Here is a 17,795-nt window from a genome sequence, read left to right on the forward strand (position 1 = left end):
CCTCCGAAATTTAGAGACATTAGCTCTCAAAGACTGGGGTGGGGGTGAGACAGGGAGGGATTCAGGTGAGACTTTTGTTCAGAAGGACATCATGAAGTCCTCTGATATCCCCGCATATATAATTATTTTGCGTCTGTGCACACACACAAGATAATTATGTATGGCTGAGTATAGATGTGTATGAATTATATACGTGTGGATATATCACTGCCCTTAGACTTGCTTTTTAATCGTGACCATTGTGCGTTGTAGGTAGCGACCCAGACCCTCCACAGGAACATAATACGTCATATGCATAACTAATAGGAATGCTTCACAAAGGAATGCGTATTTACTCTGTGTGATGTCCTCTAATACCATGTGTTCTGTTTGATTGTTTCCTTAAAAAACGCGGCAGTGGCAACCCAAGTGTTTTCACAACCCACTCATGGCTCATGATTTGGGACTGGGAAAATACTACGCTGTTAGTTCTATAAGGATGTGAAAAAACTTCTTGTATCTCTATAGGCTTATCCAGAGAGTGATGTATATGCACACACGTATGTGTGCACACACACACACACCACAGCCCAATTGGTTCCGTTCCTCAGTAAGATGTGTTATGAGATATGATGGAAAGTATGTCTGCTCTCGAGAGGTCCTGGTTTGGAGCTTCTGGCCCAGGAAGGTTTTGGGAACCACCAGTTGATTGTTTTTCCTGGGTTCTGGCTTCTCACGCCAGTGAGAAACTAGGTCCCTGAATGTTCAGAGTGTAACGTGCAATAACTGTGTGACCATTCTCTCTCTCTTTCTTGCCCTGTCGCTCAAAAATAAAGGAAACTGTAGAATACAAAATTAAATGAAATACAAAGAAAACACATGAGGCCATTGATGTATTTCCCTTATTATAAGATTACGTCTTGCACTCGGGCCATTTTTTAATGTTTTGCCCAGTTTCCCTTGATATGCCTCCCAAGATACAGGGTGTTACTTTATTTTGGGCAAGGCTGGCAGCTGCCTTCGACTGCTCTCTTGCAAAGAACTGTATGAGAACAGCCACTCAGTTTCTTTTTACGTCTCACCGCAGGACAGAATCCACATTTTCAATCAAGAGTTGGACACTCCCAGTTTAACAAGTTGTGAAAAATCTCTTGGCCCAGATAAATGTTTGCTAAGAGTACTCTGTTCTCTAAATTGAGACCTTGCTCCCCAAAGCCTGAGAATTCATTAAGCCATAATTAGCCCCGGTCACTGATGATTTAAAATACAGTAATAAAGGAAAAGTTTATGCTGAGCTTTGAATGCACTGTTGGGTCTGTCCTGTGGTTAGGTTTTTAGAGCTTTAGCTTTAAAATCATTCTTCCGTTTCATCTGCTGGCTGCCTTTTCTTCAGCCGAAGCAGGCTAACAGCTGTCATCCACGCTCCCCGTCCTATGGGCCGTGGCATCTGTCCCCGTGGCATGAGGGAAAATCCCACATCGTCTCAGACTAATAGTTCAGTTTGGAGACACCACGCTTCCCTGTAAAGAGGGCAGGCTTCATCTGTCGTCAGCGGAAAGGGACAGCACACACTCTGTAAAGGTGTATTTGCTTCAAGAAATCCAGAGTGTTCCAGGAGGTGGGGGTTCTCTCGTCATTTTGGTAGCTGATTACATCAAAGGAATTGACTCTGATTAGCCGCCTAAACCCAGGACTGGAATAACTTGGTTAAGGGTATGCAGCAGTGGCACCAAGATCTAAACTCGGCCAGTCCCCTGTGTGAGCGCGGGCGTACCAGCTGAGCAACCCTAAAGCCGTCTCATCAGCTCTCTCGGCGTCTCACAGAGGGACACGTCTTGCAGTTTCCGTTTTCCTAAGCAAAGCCCAGACATGACTTCCAGACACCTGACGTAGGGCAAGAATCACCCTCCATCCTCTTATCTATCACTTGGCACTTTATCTGTGGTCTATCTGGTGGAGATGTGCCGGGAAATGTTCATTCGCCCTTATCGTTCCTTTGGTAGCCATATCACGAAACTTTGTTAGTATGTATCTCATTGCCATCGGACTGATTTCTCCTGTGGCTCTTCCATCTGTGGCTTGGCCCTGGTTGATAGTAACCTTTTCTTACCTAACAGTGGACGGTGGACATTATCTCTTCATTGGGCTGTTGTTGATATGAGGTTAATGTCGCTGGGGCGTGAGAAAAATCTCCTTAACCAAGAAGTATTTTGGTTACAGATTTTGTTAGGTAATAAACCAGGGTACCCATGTTGCAGTGCATTGGAAGGTACCTGAACTACAGCACCAGGTTTTAGTTTACATATTAGGTCTTCAGCTTAACAAGTTACATGTCTTTCAGACAGTTATTTTGTATCTCCGGACGTGGAGTTCCTAGAACTCAATCAGGGGGTGCTCAGTCACTGTTAATTTCCTTTCCATATGATGACAAAAATGAGTATTTCTGTCAAATAGAAATGAATTCCCCAGACTTGACTGGATCATGAAATCTGTTTAGATTTGGGGATGGATGGGCTAGCTAAATCTCTTTCCTTGGGTGAAATCACTCGGAGTTGCTGATGGATGGGCTTCCGAGTGTGATCATTTCTACCATTTGGTTCAGTTCACCTCCACTGATCCACGTAGGAGAAGCAGCAGCAAAGAGCACATTATCAATCACTGTTGCTTTCCACCAAAATTTCAAGCTAAGGAAAAAGAATCTATGTCAAAACTACATGTTTGTTCCTCTTTAAGAGTTAGATTATAAACTGTTAGAAATGAGGGGCCATCAAACAACTATTTTCATTTGCAATGGACTCAGAATATAATTATCATGAGTTTGGAGACGATCTGCTGCTGAGTGCCAAGGAAAATGCCATATACACCTGGAAAACCTGAAGTCTTGCCTGCTCACCCAGCCAGACTTAAATGACCCTTCTTCCAAACTTGTAGCACGTTGCCCCTGTAGCTGGGGGCCCCTTAGCTTGAGGCTAAGACATTCTACCATTGGTGTTTAGGTATGTCTGATCTGTTAGAGCTCTGTTTTTAGGGGGCACAACAGAGCCTCCTGGGAGACTCTTCATCCCAGGGAAATGGTACCAGGGCTAGCGATCTCAACCAGAAATTTGAAGAGAGGAATGAGTCCGAGTCATTTGCTGCATTGGTTTTCTTGGTGTTTCGTGCTCCGGGGACTGGGCAAAGAGCAGGAAATGGGCAGGAAGGGAGTGTGGGATGGTTATGGGTGAATAGGGATGGTTGGGAAAAGATGGAAATGGTTTCACTTTAAAATCGCCTCGAAACTTGGGAAATGGGTCTGGGGACATCTAGAGTGCTGCTGTCTAAAGCCTGGATGGACAAAGGCACAGAGCACAGCTGAATGTGAGCCCCTTCGGCTGCCAGCTCAGGCAGCAGACGGGCCCCATGGGAGTTGAAGTACCCCCTCCCCCTCCCCCACGGAGCGGCAGCCACCACTTTAAGACGTGGCTCTTGGGCAGCGAGCCAGGAAGCCAGGAGGCCCCTTTCCATAGTTTAGTAGGCAACAGAAACATTAATCCGGGACCCCAGGAAGAGGCCAGAATATGAGAGAAAAGGGTTTGTGCTGTCCGGGCAAATACAGGTCTTGTTTGTGGGCTCACCTATATATCCTGCCCCAGGAATCCCAAAATCCAGCACGGAGAGCCCAGTGAGGGCTTTGGGGCCGGCAGCACAGATGGTGGCCAATAAAATGTAAACCCCCACCAGCCACCTGTCAGCTCTGCGAGAATGAATGCTCACCCAGCAAGTGGGTGCATAGCAGTCCACTTAGCGCCCAGCTTGGGAACAGCAGCTTAGCTAGTGGGTAAGAGTAGAGTGCTCTGGGCGCCGGGGTGGCTCAATCGGTTAAGCATCTGACACTTGAGTTCGGTTCAGGTCACAGTCTCGTAGTTTGTGAGTTCAAGCCCTGCATGGGGCTCTGCGCTGACAGCGTGGAACCTGCTTGGGATTCTCTGTCTCCCTCTATCTCTGCCCCTCCCCAACCCCTCTGTCTCTCAAAATAAATAAGTTTAAAAATGAAAATAATAATAATAAAAGAATGGAGTGCTCTTAGGGAGTGCAGGGATAAGAGAACAAATTTGACAAGGAAAAAAACTTGCTGCATCATATGATCATTTAGTTGTAAATTATTTTTTTTCCCCTTTCTTTCTCAGCTTTGTTGAGGTATAATTGGCAAAACCGTTAGTTAAAGTGTACATGATGAGTAGATATACACACGCATTGTGGAATATTCCTCACATCGAGTTAATTAACACATCCATCACCTCACATATTTACCTTTTTTTTTGTTTTTAGTTTTTTTTTTAATTTTTTTTTTCAACGTTTATTTATTTTTGGGACAGAGAGAGAGCATGAACGGGCGAGGGGCAGAGAGAGAGGGAGACACAGAATCGGAAACAGGCTCCAGGCTCTGAGCCATCAGCCCAGAGCCCGACGCGGGGCTCGAACTCACGGACCGCGAGATCGTGACCTGGCTGAAGTCGGACGCTTAACCGACTGCGCCACCCAGGCGCCCCTGTTTTTAGTTTTTTATTGAGTGCATTTAAGTTCAACTCTCTTAACGAATTTCAATGAGCCAATACAGTGTTATAGACAATAGTCATCATGTTATAGGTTAGATTCTCAGACCTTCTTCGTCTTAGAGCTGAAAGTTTGTATCCTTTTACCAGCCTCTCCCCAATTCCCCCAACCTCCAGCTGTTGGCAACTAGTTTTCTACTGTTTCTAAGTTCAACTTTAAAAAAAATGTTTTTTTCTCTTTTAAGCTTCCAAGTATAAGTCATACCACGTGGAATTTTTCTTTCTCTGGTTTATTTCACTTAGTGTAATGTTCTCCAGGTTCATCATCCATATCGTCACAAATGACAGTCTCTCTTTAAGTAGGATTTAAAATAACCATACTATCAGTATTTATAAGCTTTGAGTAACATACAGAACACTTTTATTATTTTTTTTTATTTTTTAATGTTTATTTGTTTTTGAGAGACAGAGAGACAGAGCGAGAGGGAGACACAGAATCCAAAGCAGGCTCCAGGCTCTGAGGTGTCAGCACAGAGCTTCACGCGGGGCTCGAACCCACAAGCCGAGAGATCATGACCTGAGCCAAAGCCGGACACTTAACCAGCTGAGCCACCCAGGCACCCCAAATCTGCCCCCATTCGTAGCCATCTAGCTGCTGAAGGCCGTATCATCCCATGGCCAACCTGTCCCTGCTTGGCTTAAACCCCAGGAGAACCCGTTTCTTTGGCACTTGTCAGGGTAAATGTTGCAAGCTCTGGAACCCCGGCTTGTCCTTCGAGTACTTGAAAGCTATTCAGGAGACAGACAGACCATGGTGAGAAGCAAGTTCTCTGGGAGACCCCAGAATTCTGCAAACGAGAGATTTGCTGACGTTTCCCAGTGAACTTGTCTGGCCTTCTCATGTGACATCATGGCCTGAATTGGTTTTTTTTTGAAAATTTCTAAGACTCAAGAAAAAGCATCTGCTTGTACAATCTTTGCACTTGGTCACGTGCATTGGGCTTGGGGAAGGGGGCGCGGCCAAGAGGGGCTTCAAGGTCTCTGCTGCTCACACACACTCATCCCAGGGGCTCTGATTCAGGAGGCAGTGCTGTGAGATCCTTTTCTGTGGCTCACACTGTTCAAAATTCATGAAGAATTTCACCATCTGCTCTTTCTGTGACCTGATGTCACACAGACCAGAATACAGTATTCTCATCCCAAACCCTTCCCTTTTAAGGGTGTGCACACTTGTCCAATTTTAGGGAGAGAACTCTTTTTTTGCTCCTGCTGCCTGTCTCCTCCTGCAGAAGGATCAGAGTCTGTATGGGAGAATGGTTTCCGAGATCCCTGGCTCTGAGCGTGGGTCCAGTTGAGCAGGCCTCTTTGCTCCATCATATTTTGGCTTCGTTTCTGACTCTAGAGGTGCCATGAGCCTTCAAGAACCACGGCTTGAGGTGCCTCTGGCCGTTGCCTCCCTGCCATTCCTGTTTTTCCTCTCTTTCTCCTCAAATTTGCTAAGTGACCGCTGCTCGCTGATACCACTGCCATTTCCCATGACGGCCACCACCCCCGGCCACTCCTTCAGTTGTTCTCTGTTGGGCATTTTCCTCTTCTCTTTGCCTTTTCTCCTTCCTTACGTCTTCCTCACTGTTTCTTCTCTCGTGGGTAAGTGAATTGTCCTTGTATCACCAGCACCCGCCCCGCAAAATGTTCTTTTGGCTCATTTTTTTGTCAGTGGCTGATAGACAAGGCCTGGCATGTCAGGGGTAACTTCGGGCAATTCACCTCTGACTCAGAGTCGCACAAGACCCGGATGGGCTGTTCAAGCGGGCTCCTCCCCGGCTCTGGGAATTTCTACAGCACTGGTTCTGGAAGGCACTGGTGTCCGCATCTTCCTCCGAATGAAACTTTGCCTCGGTGCTGGGTGCACATTCGGGCACAAGGCTTCAGCAGCTTCCCCAGAGCATGGGGGCAGAGGTCACCTGAAAGCACCCCCTTCTGTCCCAGACTCCCCTCATGGCTTTGATTTGTTGCATTTGCAGAACTCTCCTGCAGCAACTACAGAAGCTTCAGACGTTGGTGATGGGCAAGGTTTCACGCACCTGCAAGTTGGCGGGCACGCAGACCGGCACGTGCCTCATGGTGAGCTTCCCAAAGAGACGGCGCCCTAGGTGCCCCAGCCCACCCCCGTCTCCAGTGTTCCCCCAGCTTGCCCAGTCCAGGTGCGGTGGGAGGAACCACGCGGCTCGCTCAGACGCAGTTGCTTTGCCGCGATGTGACGGCGGGTGACCTGATGGTGCGTTCTGGTGGCCTGATGAAGGGGAGTCCGTCTCCCCAGACTTCCCAGGTGGTGCAGGGCTCAAGGTTTGCCCTGTGGACCTTGGAGCTGACAGGCCCTGCGTCCTCTCCCCCTGCAGGTGGTTGTGCTCTGCTTTGCTGTTGCATTTGGGAGCTTCTTTCAGGGCTACGGACCCTATCCGTCTGCCACCAAGATGGCTCTGCCCAGCCAGCACTCCATGCAGGAACCCTATACAGCCTCTGTTGGTAAGACAGCACTCAGCAACTCGTGAAGGATCTCGTTTCATGTCTCTGGGGTTTTTTGAAAGTTCGCCTTTCTGAAGGGAGTCTTAGGAGAAAGTCTAACTTTTAAAAAGTGGCAAAAATGTAGCTTCTCCATTGAAGGGAGGGAAGAGAGACATGGGGGTATGGTGCCCGGGCCTCTGGGTCTCCCCTTGTGTCCCTCACCCACTGGGCTGAGGCACCGCTGGGGATTCTCTAGAGCCCGATAGAGCACAGTTTGCAAACTCTTTTGCTATAGACCACGTTCCCTGGCAAATTCTTGAGGTCTCCTTTTCGTGCTCTGAGAAGGGGGTGGGATGTGGATTTGGGGAATAGACTGGGGGGAGCAGTAAGCTTTCCATGACATTTTAAAGGAACTCCTGTGTTTCTCCTTCCATTCAGGGGAAATGTATGTTACCGCAGTAAGAATCCCAGAAATGAATCAGTCTGTCTTACAAAACATCATGGCCACGACTGAGAGAATTTAGAGACCTGGGTGTTAGAGAAGTGTGTGGTAACCTCACCCAGATCACTGATCCCTTTTAAGTACGTAGGAAATAACAGCGGTCTCTGGGGATCACGATATATACACCAATACACATGCATATACACTAATTAGAGCAGATGTGGATGGAATTGGAGGTGCTGGATTTGGGGGAGGCACAGTTCTGCAGTTCGGAAAGGGCTCTGGTCGTCACCAGGTAGTTGTATCTCCGCCAGGTGTATGACAGAAACACTGGCATTTCAACCAGATAATTTCAGTGATCTCCTGGGAAGTTCTTTTTTCCCTAAGGGAATGTATCTGTAAATTTAAATGGAAGCCAATGGGAGCAGAGTTTCTGTGTGGCAGAGAATTGCTACAGAGCCCTCTAGCAAGGCAGCCGTCCTATAAAACAAAGAAACGGTCTCCATGATTTGATTTATGACTCTGGCTTTGTGCCTCCTCTCGGGTTTCTAAATGAAAACGCAGTTTTCTGCCCTGGTACCTTCTCTCCGTGCAAGACCGACTCATTGGAAATGTTTCTTATTTTAGCTGCTCCGGACATCCCCAAGTATTTGACTCCCATTCTTCATGAATTGTTTCCCCCAGATGGTTATGGGTGGGCAAGGAGGGGAGTTTTATTTTCAAAGCAGTGGGGGTGGAAGTTTGCTTCATGTTTATTTGCTTTCCTTTTGTTCTTCCAGCACTGTATAATTGGTATAATTTTTCAATGCACAAAACTCTGAAACCCCGAAGCCTTTGTGGAAAGCCAGCTCCAGCTGGCACCCTCAGTTCTGGGCAACAAGAACCCACAAATTGTAATCTGCTCCCAGCCCTGGGCAGTGAGTGAGGGGATGTGGTAAACCCTGCAGTCTTTCCCTAACACCTGTTCCTTTGCTCTGTCCTCAGTGAGATCCAGGAACCTGCTCATCTATGAGGAACATTCTCCCCTGGAGGAGCCGTCCGGCCCAGCCTCAGCTGGGGAACTTGGGCCTTGGGACAGAGGCTCCTCCCTGCTCAGGGCATCAGGGTTGGATCCCAGGCCTGAAGTGGATCTTCCCCATTTCATTCTCTCAAATGAGAGCAGCCTGGAGAAATCCGTGCTATTGGAGTTACAGCAGCACTTGTGAGTCAAGCACACGCAGGTGCACGGATGATGGGTTGTGAGTCAGCAACCTGGACTGTGGGGTGTAGACATTGCGTAGACGTGGCGCAGCCCCTGGGCTCCTTCAGAACCTATTTCCAGGACCCAGGACTCTGGAGAGTTTACTACTTGTCAATAGCTGCCCTTCGCAGAGACTGGGGATGTGGCCTAGGATGAGCCACCCCTGTGTCTGCTCTGTCACTGGGGAACCAGCAGTGGTGGCTCCCAGAGGTGACTTCCTTCTGCCTCCCCTCAAAGCCTCATAAACACACATAGAGCCCGCCCTTAGCAGTGTGCTTGCCACACGAATGCAGCCTTAGGACACCTCCCCTACCTTCCAGCTAGAGACACACATATGTCAAGCTGTGTGTCAATGTATAGTTTTATGATTTGTAAGTAAAAAAATGTATGAATTATAATTATATATCGAGGGACATCATTTGAGAGGCACTGAGCATATACCTGATTCCATATTGAAAATAACGTATGGGGCTCCAATTCTCCGTGAGTTGTTTCTTTTCGATAGTGATGGAGAACAGCCTTTTTGGAAACACAAAGGCATACAGGATGGCCAGATGTTGTTATGCTGGGGTGGGCTCCTGAAAATGCCAGACGGTGCAGGAAGGAGGGTCTGCGTGCACACTCCTGGGCCTGCCTGGTGTGAGTGGTGACCTTGTTGCCCTGACCCCTGTGCTTCCCAGAAAGTGTGCTCTTCCAATGCTAATGCTCCCACTTGAAGATTCTATTTCAAATTCCTCAGCTTTTTTCCCCCCTAAAGCAGTGGGGCAAGGTTCATAATTATGTGTATTTTCATGTGTTTACATTGTACATGCATATTTAACATTTACTAGCACTTACTATTTTAAGTACTGTGCAAATGTGATATATAAATCCTTTTAAATACTTTAAGAGGCGAGGCATTATTATTATTTCCATTCTAGAGACATTTGTGGAGGAGCCACTGGGAGCTGTAGAGGGCTCAGCTGCTTGATCATGTGCATATGCGTGACACAAGTATTCTCCCCTCTTGGCTCAACTGTTCAGGGACCCACCGAAACCTCACTTCTTCTGGGATCTCTCCCTGATACCAAAGTCCCCGTAGCCCTCCTCTGAATGCCTAGAGACTTTCTACACTTTAATAGCATTTATTTTCTGTTATGTGTTGCGTGTTATTTCAGGGTAGCTTTTTCTCTTGAATTTATCTGAACTATTAGCATTCTAGACCAGGAGTCAGACTTTATCCTTTAATTCTCTTCTTTCTGGAATCTAGCATAGGGGACACCACCCAATAAATACATGACCTTAAAGCAATTTATGACAAATCTGCATCACACCGCCGTGTTTATCCTCTGGGTTGGGACATCTCCTGTTAGGCGGTGATAAAGGTAAGAATGGGAACAAGTGCACGGGCTGGTAGCTGGAAAGTTTGGGAACAGAGGATTGTCATTAGGTGGGAAAAGAGTAAGAACACGCTTGGGCCAGCCCACCAAGTCAGTCATGGAATGATTGTATGATCCTCCCAAGCACGAGAATCATAGTTGTCCGTTGGTGGCTCAGACTCTTTTCTCCTTTCGGTATCTTCACAGGGTCAGCACCCAACTGGAGGGGAACGAGACACTAAAAGTTGTAGAACTCGACAGAAGAGTGAACGCCACCTTCTGAAGAGGCCGTCTCCACCTCCCTCTTTCTCTTCGCTCTCCTTTTACGTCTCCCAACCCCCCTTGTCAGGAGCTTTTCCTTTTTGCTTTTGATCTGGATGAAGACACGGGCGAGCGGTCGTGGCTTTGGATGGGAGGACAGCTTGGGATTTCCACCCGCGGTGAGAGAGCACCTCCCTCTCCCTCCCCCTTGAAGAACGGAGCCCGGCATCCCTCCCTCCCTCTTGCTTGCTGCCATAGGAAATTATTTTAGGTCCGGGGCTGGGACGAGCAGACTTGTTTCCACCAAGAGTGCCAAAAAGAGACTGCCTCTTTCTCACTGTGGGGCGTGAAGAAGAGATGACGCTTGTTCTTTTGAGACCGCACACTCTAGCCACAGAAATACCAGGATGCCTGTTGGGATCTGGCAAAGCACTGACTGATGTCCTGCCTTCCTCAGCCTCGGCTGCCGGAGCGTCCAGCCCCCAGAGCCTCGGAGGTGCCGGGGCCTTCAGTGAGCACCCCTGCCACTCTGCCCCGACCGAGCCCTGGCAGATCGTCCTCCCCGCACCGGAGCGAGGATGCCCCCACCCCCACCCCACCCCCCTTCTCAGGCCGCAAGTGCAATGCCTGAAGGAATCAGGCTCCTCTACTCCAGGCAAACCTGCCCCGTCTTGTTGCTTGTAGGACTTCCCCACATACCCATAGGTCTGCCTCCCCGGCTTCTCCTCCCCGTTTGTAAATAGTATTTATTAGCTCACTGAGGCTTCCCGCTGGCAACCACACTGAAGAGATCCGACGCCTCCCTCCAAACGGCCAAAGTCTCCTGTTGGCCCGTGGAGCTCGGAGGGTACCCGAAGCTCTGGGATCCCAACCCCCCAGATGGTGGCTTCTGTTTGTTTTCATCTTCTTCTTCTACGTCAACCCCCTCCCCTTCCTCCTCCTCTCCCATCTTCCCCTTCCTCCTCGTCCTCCTCCTTCTTCAACCCGAGGCCTATCGTTGTACTTGGGAAATCCCCAGAAGCTTGGGTCATCCCACGGAATGAAGTCACAGGGAAAGACGGAGCAACACCTTGCTCGGGTCTGTGGCTCTGTGGCCACGTGCTTTTCCTGCCCTGTTCCTGTGGCAGAAGGGAATCCCCGTCCCCGACATCAGGCGTCGCGGACAACCTTGCTGGCTTGCCTCTCCACACCTGCGCCCAGCCCCCTCCTCCCCACCTGCCCTGACACTTCTGCTGTACCCTCCCTTCTGCCCCAACACAGAGGGTGGGCCTGAGGCCTGGGGCTGGAGTACGTGACCTTAGTATCCACAGTCTTACCTTTTATAGTCAGGTTTGGCTACTTTGCAGCTCACCCAAAGAGATACCACCTAATCCCCCAACCTACTTTTATTTTTATTTTTTTTTTTTAATGATTAAAAGTAACTTTTGTAGTTTAAAATTTTCTTTCCTCTTTCATACAGATAAGAAATGGAAATTGCCTTTTTATTGTATAATGTAGAAGATTCCCCTTAAGTGTTTTCCCCTAGCTTGTGAAAGATTTCGTATAAGGAATGTGCTTACCTTTTGTATTTTATTTTTAGTAGTAGCTGCAGGGCCTTTAGCTTTACCTCTGGTCTCTCTCTCTCTCTTTTGTCGACACTGTCACTGGAACCTGCACTTACGAGGGATTAAGCCCACACCTGGGCCTTTCGTTCCGTGTCAGATGCAGGATTTGGTGTCATTAGCGTTTGCCATCATACCTCACGAGCAGATCCCTGCTTGGTCTGCCGAGGTACATCTGGAGCTCCCCGTGAGTGATTCCTCTCTCTGTGCTGTGGTGGAGAGAGTTCCAGACTGGGAGATGCCAACTGTGTCTCTTCAGCTGTGTGTGGAAGCCGGATCAGGGCTGCTGTCTGCAGTCTCACGGCCCCTCACGTTGGCCAGAGAGAGCATAGGCCGTCAGAGTTGTGCGGGGAGAGGGGCTGCCAACATGCCCCTGCCCCTGCTTCTCTCCTCTCCCTTCCCTCCTTCCCTTCTGCTCTAGATTTTCCTGGGCCTGGCTGGTGTCGGGTAGGGCCACGGGCTGCTGTGGTTCATCCCTTTCTTTAAAACGCCGTGTAATTATCAGGCACAGGTAGCCCGTGGGGGCCTGAGGAGGTCAAAAAGAATTAACTCCAATAGTATTTGGCCGATGAGAAAGGAAGGGTTTTGCATTTGAGGGCGGAAGTGTGAGAATGGGTCAGCATACTCACCTGCTGCCATGGAACCAGATGGGGTTTTGAAGGCTCCAGGGGTAGCCGGGGTAGAAAACCCTGTTCTTCTGAATGAGGCGGGAGCCGGGAAGGGCCGGTAGACTTCCAGTCCCTCCCTTAGTACCTTGAGGATTTTATTTTGGCCCCTACCTGCCTTTGCTTGTCGTCCCCTTCTCCAGACCTCCAAACAGCAGGGTGTTCTCTCTGGGACGCTGTTCTTCTAGAACTGAGTCTGTATCTAGAGACCTGAGACATCAGCTTGGGAGCTCAAATGGCCATAGTAAGGGGGTTCCACGTCCTCCTGCTGTTTTGAGAAAAGCCTCTGCCCTTCGCTCCCGATGTGGGCAAGTAAAGGGAACGAAATAGTCATCCCTTGGGGAGGATCCCAGGGCATGGAGAGGACACAGAAGGGTCGAAGGATACCCAAGAATTCACAGATGTGTGCTCGTTTTCTGTCCCAGGGTTAAGCCCAGACCTCAGTGGATTTGTTTCCCTGGATGCAGCGGTCCGCTAGTCCAGGCACTTAATACCTGGTTAGCCTGCCGATGTCAAGCAGTGGCAGACGTCGGCTTCCAAACTTCAGTTTTGAACACTGTGACACTGTTGGCGTAATCACAAACCATAAATAATAAATATGTTACTCATAAATACATTAATTCTATTCTTCATCATGTAAGCAGGGTTTCCTCTTCCCTTTCTTTGATTACCCTGGTGAAGGAGATGTCTTGCAAACATGTAGAGAACAAGCAGTTTTTCACTGGGTAAGACCTGAGTAACGCACCGCCCCCCCCCCCCCCCCCCCCCCGCACTTGGCCCTTTCCACACAGCTCTTGACTTTGTGCTCAGAAACGGATGCTGGAAATGAAAGGCCTCAGTGCCAGTTTAAGAAAGAATTCCCGTGAAGTGTCAGGACCCTGGAGCCTCAGCCACATAAAAGAGAGTATTATGTCAAAAATCTGATACCTGAACTAGGCTGTTCCTTTTGCGTGGGGGGTGGGGGTGAACTTTGACACTGGTGTAGGCAAAATTAGATAACCTTTTTTGGCTAATGGAGATGATTTTGACTTGGAGAGCTCATTCGTCGATTGTGAAAGCAGCTTTTGGCTCAACTTACTTATAAAGTGCCTGTAATTACCGTGGTGTTTTCCTTCCCAAATCTCTCAGCTCAGCCTGAATGCCAAAAGAGGGCGGTGACCCTCACGTGCCCGTAGAGCAGGCGTGTCGAATTGATTCATCTTTACGCGGACATTGAGGCCGTGTCCAGGATTTTGGTCGCGTGCATTCTGTGAAAATTTTTCGGCACTTCATGGCTCCTTTCTTCCATGTCCCCAGACTGGGCAAAACCACAGGGAGAGAGTCCGAGGCCTCTTGGGGCCAGCTCTCTTGCACAAACACATCATCAAATGGGGTGTGTCCGTGAACGCAGTGCACAAATGGAGCCATCCCTCTCTGTGCTGAGGAAAGGGGCCACCCTCGCCGGCCTTGGTGACATGGGGAGACTGGAGATGGAGGAGAAGGCTGTGAGCCACCCCCTTGTCTGCATGAGTCGTTCCTTTGGTTCCCTTGCATCCGGTCTTTGCAATCCCTTTATTAAAGACGCCGGCTCTTCCCGCTTGGGGTTGTGCTGGTAGGACCGAGAAGCCTTTAGCAGGTAGTGCTCTAGTGGGAGCCATTTCATTGGACTGCTTTGCAGCTGAGACAACTAGGAGACACGCGATGGCAGGAGCGCCTCCGGGAGGACAGTCACCGGAGAGAGTGGGAGGCTGTGAAGGAGCCAGAGACCCGGTTCAGGTTTCCCATTCAGTTGGTCAGTCAGTCACTCCCAGGACTTTGGAGTCTTAACTGAGGCCAAGTGCTGTCTGGAGCTGGGGAATGTTGGGGAGGAAGGGCGCCAAGGTACTTTACTCCATCAGTAGCTACTCGAAAGACAAAAGCACCGGGTCTCTCCCTCCCTCCCTCTTTCTGACACACACACAGGTTCCGGCCTGGTCTCAAACACTGGTTTGTGCCTTAAATGTGCCTTATGTATATGCTCCAGGATGACTGAGGACTCCTTTGTCCCCGGGAGACCTTACGGATAGCCTTATCGTGTTAGAGTGAAGGGAGTGTGGGGGAAAACCTTTTTCCAGAGGCTCAAAAATGGTTTCCTAGAGGTGCGCCATGATCGGATGCGCACATCCGGAGAAAAGAAATGGGGTTTTATCTGTCAGGAAAATCCCATTTTGTAGAGCTGCAATCACATCAAAAAACGGCCAGCCTGGATTAAACTTCTTATAAATGCTCACAGCAGAACATTTTCTCAGGGCCAAGGAACCTGGCCCATTGGAGGATGAACGCTCCATCTCTCTGCGGCCAAAGAGCCCACACTTAGCACAGGAAAAATCTAGGTATTGTTTTATTTTGTCATTTGGGGCCACATAATTCAGGAATGCTTTGTTTTTGTCTTCGTTTTGAGAACAAGGGGAAATAGTATTTCTTGAGCACTTTTTAAGTACTGGCTGAGTACTGTGCTCAATAAATTTTGGCTTTAATTTGCTAGATGGAGAAAACGGGGCAACCAGTAACTATGAGAGAGATGAACAGCTAAGTGATATGGGAAGTACGGTCCGTGGATTCGGTGGGGCAGGCTCCTTTCTGTGAACATTGAAGGTTCTCTGGGCAGGAACCCACAGTGTCCGCTCCCTGCACCGGACCCACTGTGCAATGTTCTGCTCTTTGCCTCACACTGGAGATATCCACCAGATGTGTATCTGCTGTCTTGTTCATCCAGTCTTCTGTGAATTCCAGCTAGCAGGCTCTGCATCCTGGGAAAGAAAATCCCCGGGGGTTTTAGCTCCATTCCTCCGCCCTGTCCTTTGCTCACCAGCTAGGTGAGAACATGAACTTTTTGCACCATGGACCCAGGGCCTACACTCCTAGAACCTCTCCCTTGCCGATAAAACGTTTTCTGAGTCTGTGGAAAACACCAGCACTCCTTGACAAATCATGAGGGACCCTACCAAAACAACGCTAAGCAGACCCTAGACTATAATCAACCATGAGCTTCAATGTCTATGCTGATAGGCTGGACTTCACCTCTCTTTTGTAATAGTTCTATAGACCAGCAGTGTTTAAGTCTAAATATATTGTGAGTCTATTATCTGTCATATTGTGCTGGGTTTTTTTATGGCTTTTTATTCTTCATCATAGCTAAGTGAATACCACAAATAAAAACGCTTTGTAGGATACTTGTAGTTAGTTTGGGAAAAAAAAATGAATTGAAATTGTTATGCTTTTGTATTTCCATTTCTTGCGAATAAAAATATTTTTTCTTAAATAGTAACACGTTGTCTAGTCTTTAAAATCCTGGTAATCTTGTCTTAAAAGCATTTTGCTTTTCTGATGAGCATGACTTCGGATGTGTGCGCCTAACCATCCTTTTCTGATTATCTAGTTAAACTGACAGAAGAGCCTCAAACCGGCAGTTCGTATGTGATCTAGTACTGAAATCCAAGCCTCCGTTGGAGGAATATTGAGAAATGTAATTGTTTTTTCAATCAGTCACAGGAAGAAAAACTGCATTCCCTAGGGATTTTTGCCGCCTGACTGCGATTTTCGTTGTCTCCTACAACTATTCGCTAATGAGATTTCAGAGTTCTTTGGGGTGGATTCTGCCTTCGCCATCTCGGGATGCTGGAGAATGATGGTCTGGGCTTGAGCCAGGAGAGATGGCTTCTCCTTCAGATGGACAGTTGCAGAGGACGCCTCACACAGTGTCGTGATGAAATGGTTGATAAAGGTCAATGCACTCAAGCAGAATAATGATCGTTCCGTTGCAATTCCAGCATTCAAATTTAATTTTCTCCACCCAGAGAGAGTGAGGCTTCATTTGGCCTCAAAAAGAGTACCCAGGATGTTAAGAGATGAAGGCCATGGACTGGGCCTGAAAAACACTTTTTTTTTTTTTTTTAAGCAGCATGCCCATCCCTGCTTTGGTCTCCAGGGTGTATTAGTCTCCTGTTGCCTTTCCCCTCAGAGCACCTTGACCTTCTCTTCTGATCCTACACAAGGGGCCTTTCCCTGTGAAAGCTTTTTAGTAACTAACAAGAAAGGGAATAAAGGACCAGATGCTGCATTACTGATGGGACTGGGAGGTGGGAGGGCGGTCAGTTTTGCCCTGAGTTACAGGAATTGAGAGGCTTGAGGAGGGAGGCAGCCGGCTGTGAGTGGTAGAGGCTAGATGCTGATTGCCCCTTGCACTGCATGAACAAATGTGCATTCTGGGGTCTCTTCTTCTCAGTCCGAGAGATAAACCTTCGTCCATCTCAAAAATTGTATCGAAACTTTTTAGGGATCCCCTTTATGTAAGCACTTGTGCTATACCTAAAGCTCTTTCACGTGCCATCTAATGTACTTGGAGATCATCCATGAGGAAAGTGGAGAAGTCAGTATTGTCCTGTTGTTCAGTTGAGGAAATGGGGGCTGTGGAGACGTGAATGGCCCTACATTAAGTTACACCGCGAGTGCAGAGCAGAATCACAAAGTGTCCGTCCTGATTTCTGTTCCAGTCCCAGTCCCATTAGCCACGTCTCATCTGGGCAGGTGACACTCCAGCTGTCTAAGTCATCCATGACCCCTCCAGTGGGATCGCTTTCAAGGTGCACCTCCATATTCTTTTCCCTAGAATTCTCAGAACTAAGACTTAGCTCAGATACATCTATTGTATCTATAGATCTATAGATCTAGATCTATATATATATCTATAGATAGATATCTAGAGATAGATCTATAGATATCTATATATAGATATCTATATATATATATCTCTAGATATCTATATCTATATATCTATATCTATATATAGATCTAGATAGATCTAGATCGATCTATATATAGATCTAGATCGATCTAGATCTATATATAGATCTATCTATATCTATAGATCTATCTATATCTATAGATCCTATATCTATATATAGGTATATATAGATCTATATATAGATCTAGATCTATAGATATAAAAGATGTATATATCTATTCCCCAAAGGCTCCTGGCTTTACAGAGAAGGGGGGAGGGGGAGGAAGACGGCTCATCTGATTTTTTTTACAAAACAATCCAAATCCCCATTTGAGAGGCTGGTTACCCTTGACCCCCTCATTATTTGATAAGCTTGGGCAGGTGGCACAAGTTGACGTTGTCTTCCGGAGCGCCCAGCTGCTGCTGCAGCTTCTGGCAACTTTAAAGAGTCCTGCCCCCTGCGGAGCGGGG

At 48.0% G+C, this 17,795-nt stretch overlaps 1 protein-coding gene across 2 annotated transcripts in view; it reads left to right on the top strand.

The window, feature by feature from the left end:
* Nucleotides 1–15,869, top strand: part of CREB3L2 (cAMP responsive element binding protein 3 like 2) — a 119,761-nt gene extending 103,892 nt beyond the window's left edge. Inside the window, exons 9-12 of one of the 2 annotated variants that reach the window (XM_027075555.2) lie at nucleotides 6,536–6,635; nucleotides 6,911–7,037; nucleotides 8,443–8,678; nucleotides 10,264–15,869. In XM_027075555.2, the coding sequence (XP_026931356.1) occupies nucleotides 6,536–6,635; nucleotides 6,911–7,037; nucleotides 8,443–8,663 (448 nt within the window). In that variant the 3' untranslated portion in view covers nucleotides 8,664–8,678; nucleotides 10,264–15,869. The remainder of the gene's footprint in view (nucleotides 1–6,535; nucleotides 6,636–6,910; nucleotides 7,038–8,442; nucleotides 8,679–10,263) is intronic. The other variant, XM_015067041.3, reaches the window with a different exon arrangement.
* Nucleotides 15,870–17,795: the final 1,926 nt, after the last annotated feature.

This window comes from Acinonyx jubatus, chromosome A2 (genome assembly GCF_027475565.1).
Source record: "Acinonyx jubatus isolate Ajub_Pintada_27869175 chromosome A2, VMU_Ajub_asm_v1.0, whole genome shotgun sequence".
Lineage (NCBI taxonomy): Eukaryota > Metazoa > Chordata > Mammalia > Carnivora > Felidae > Acinonyx > Acinonyx jubatus.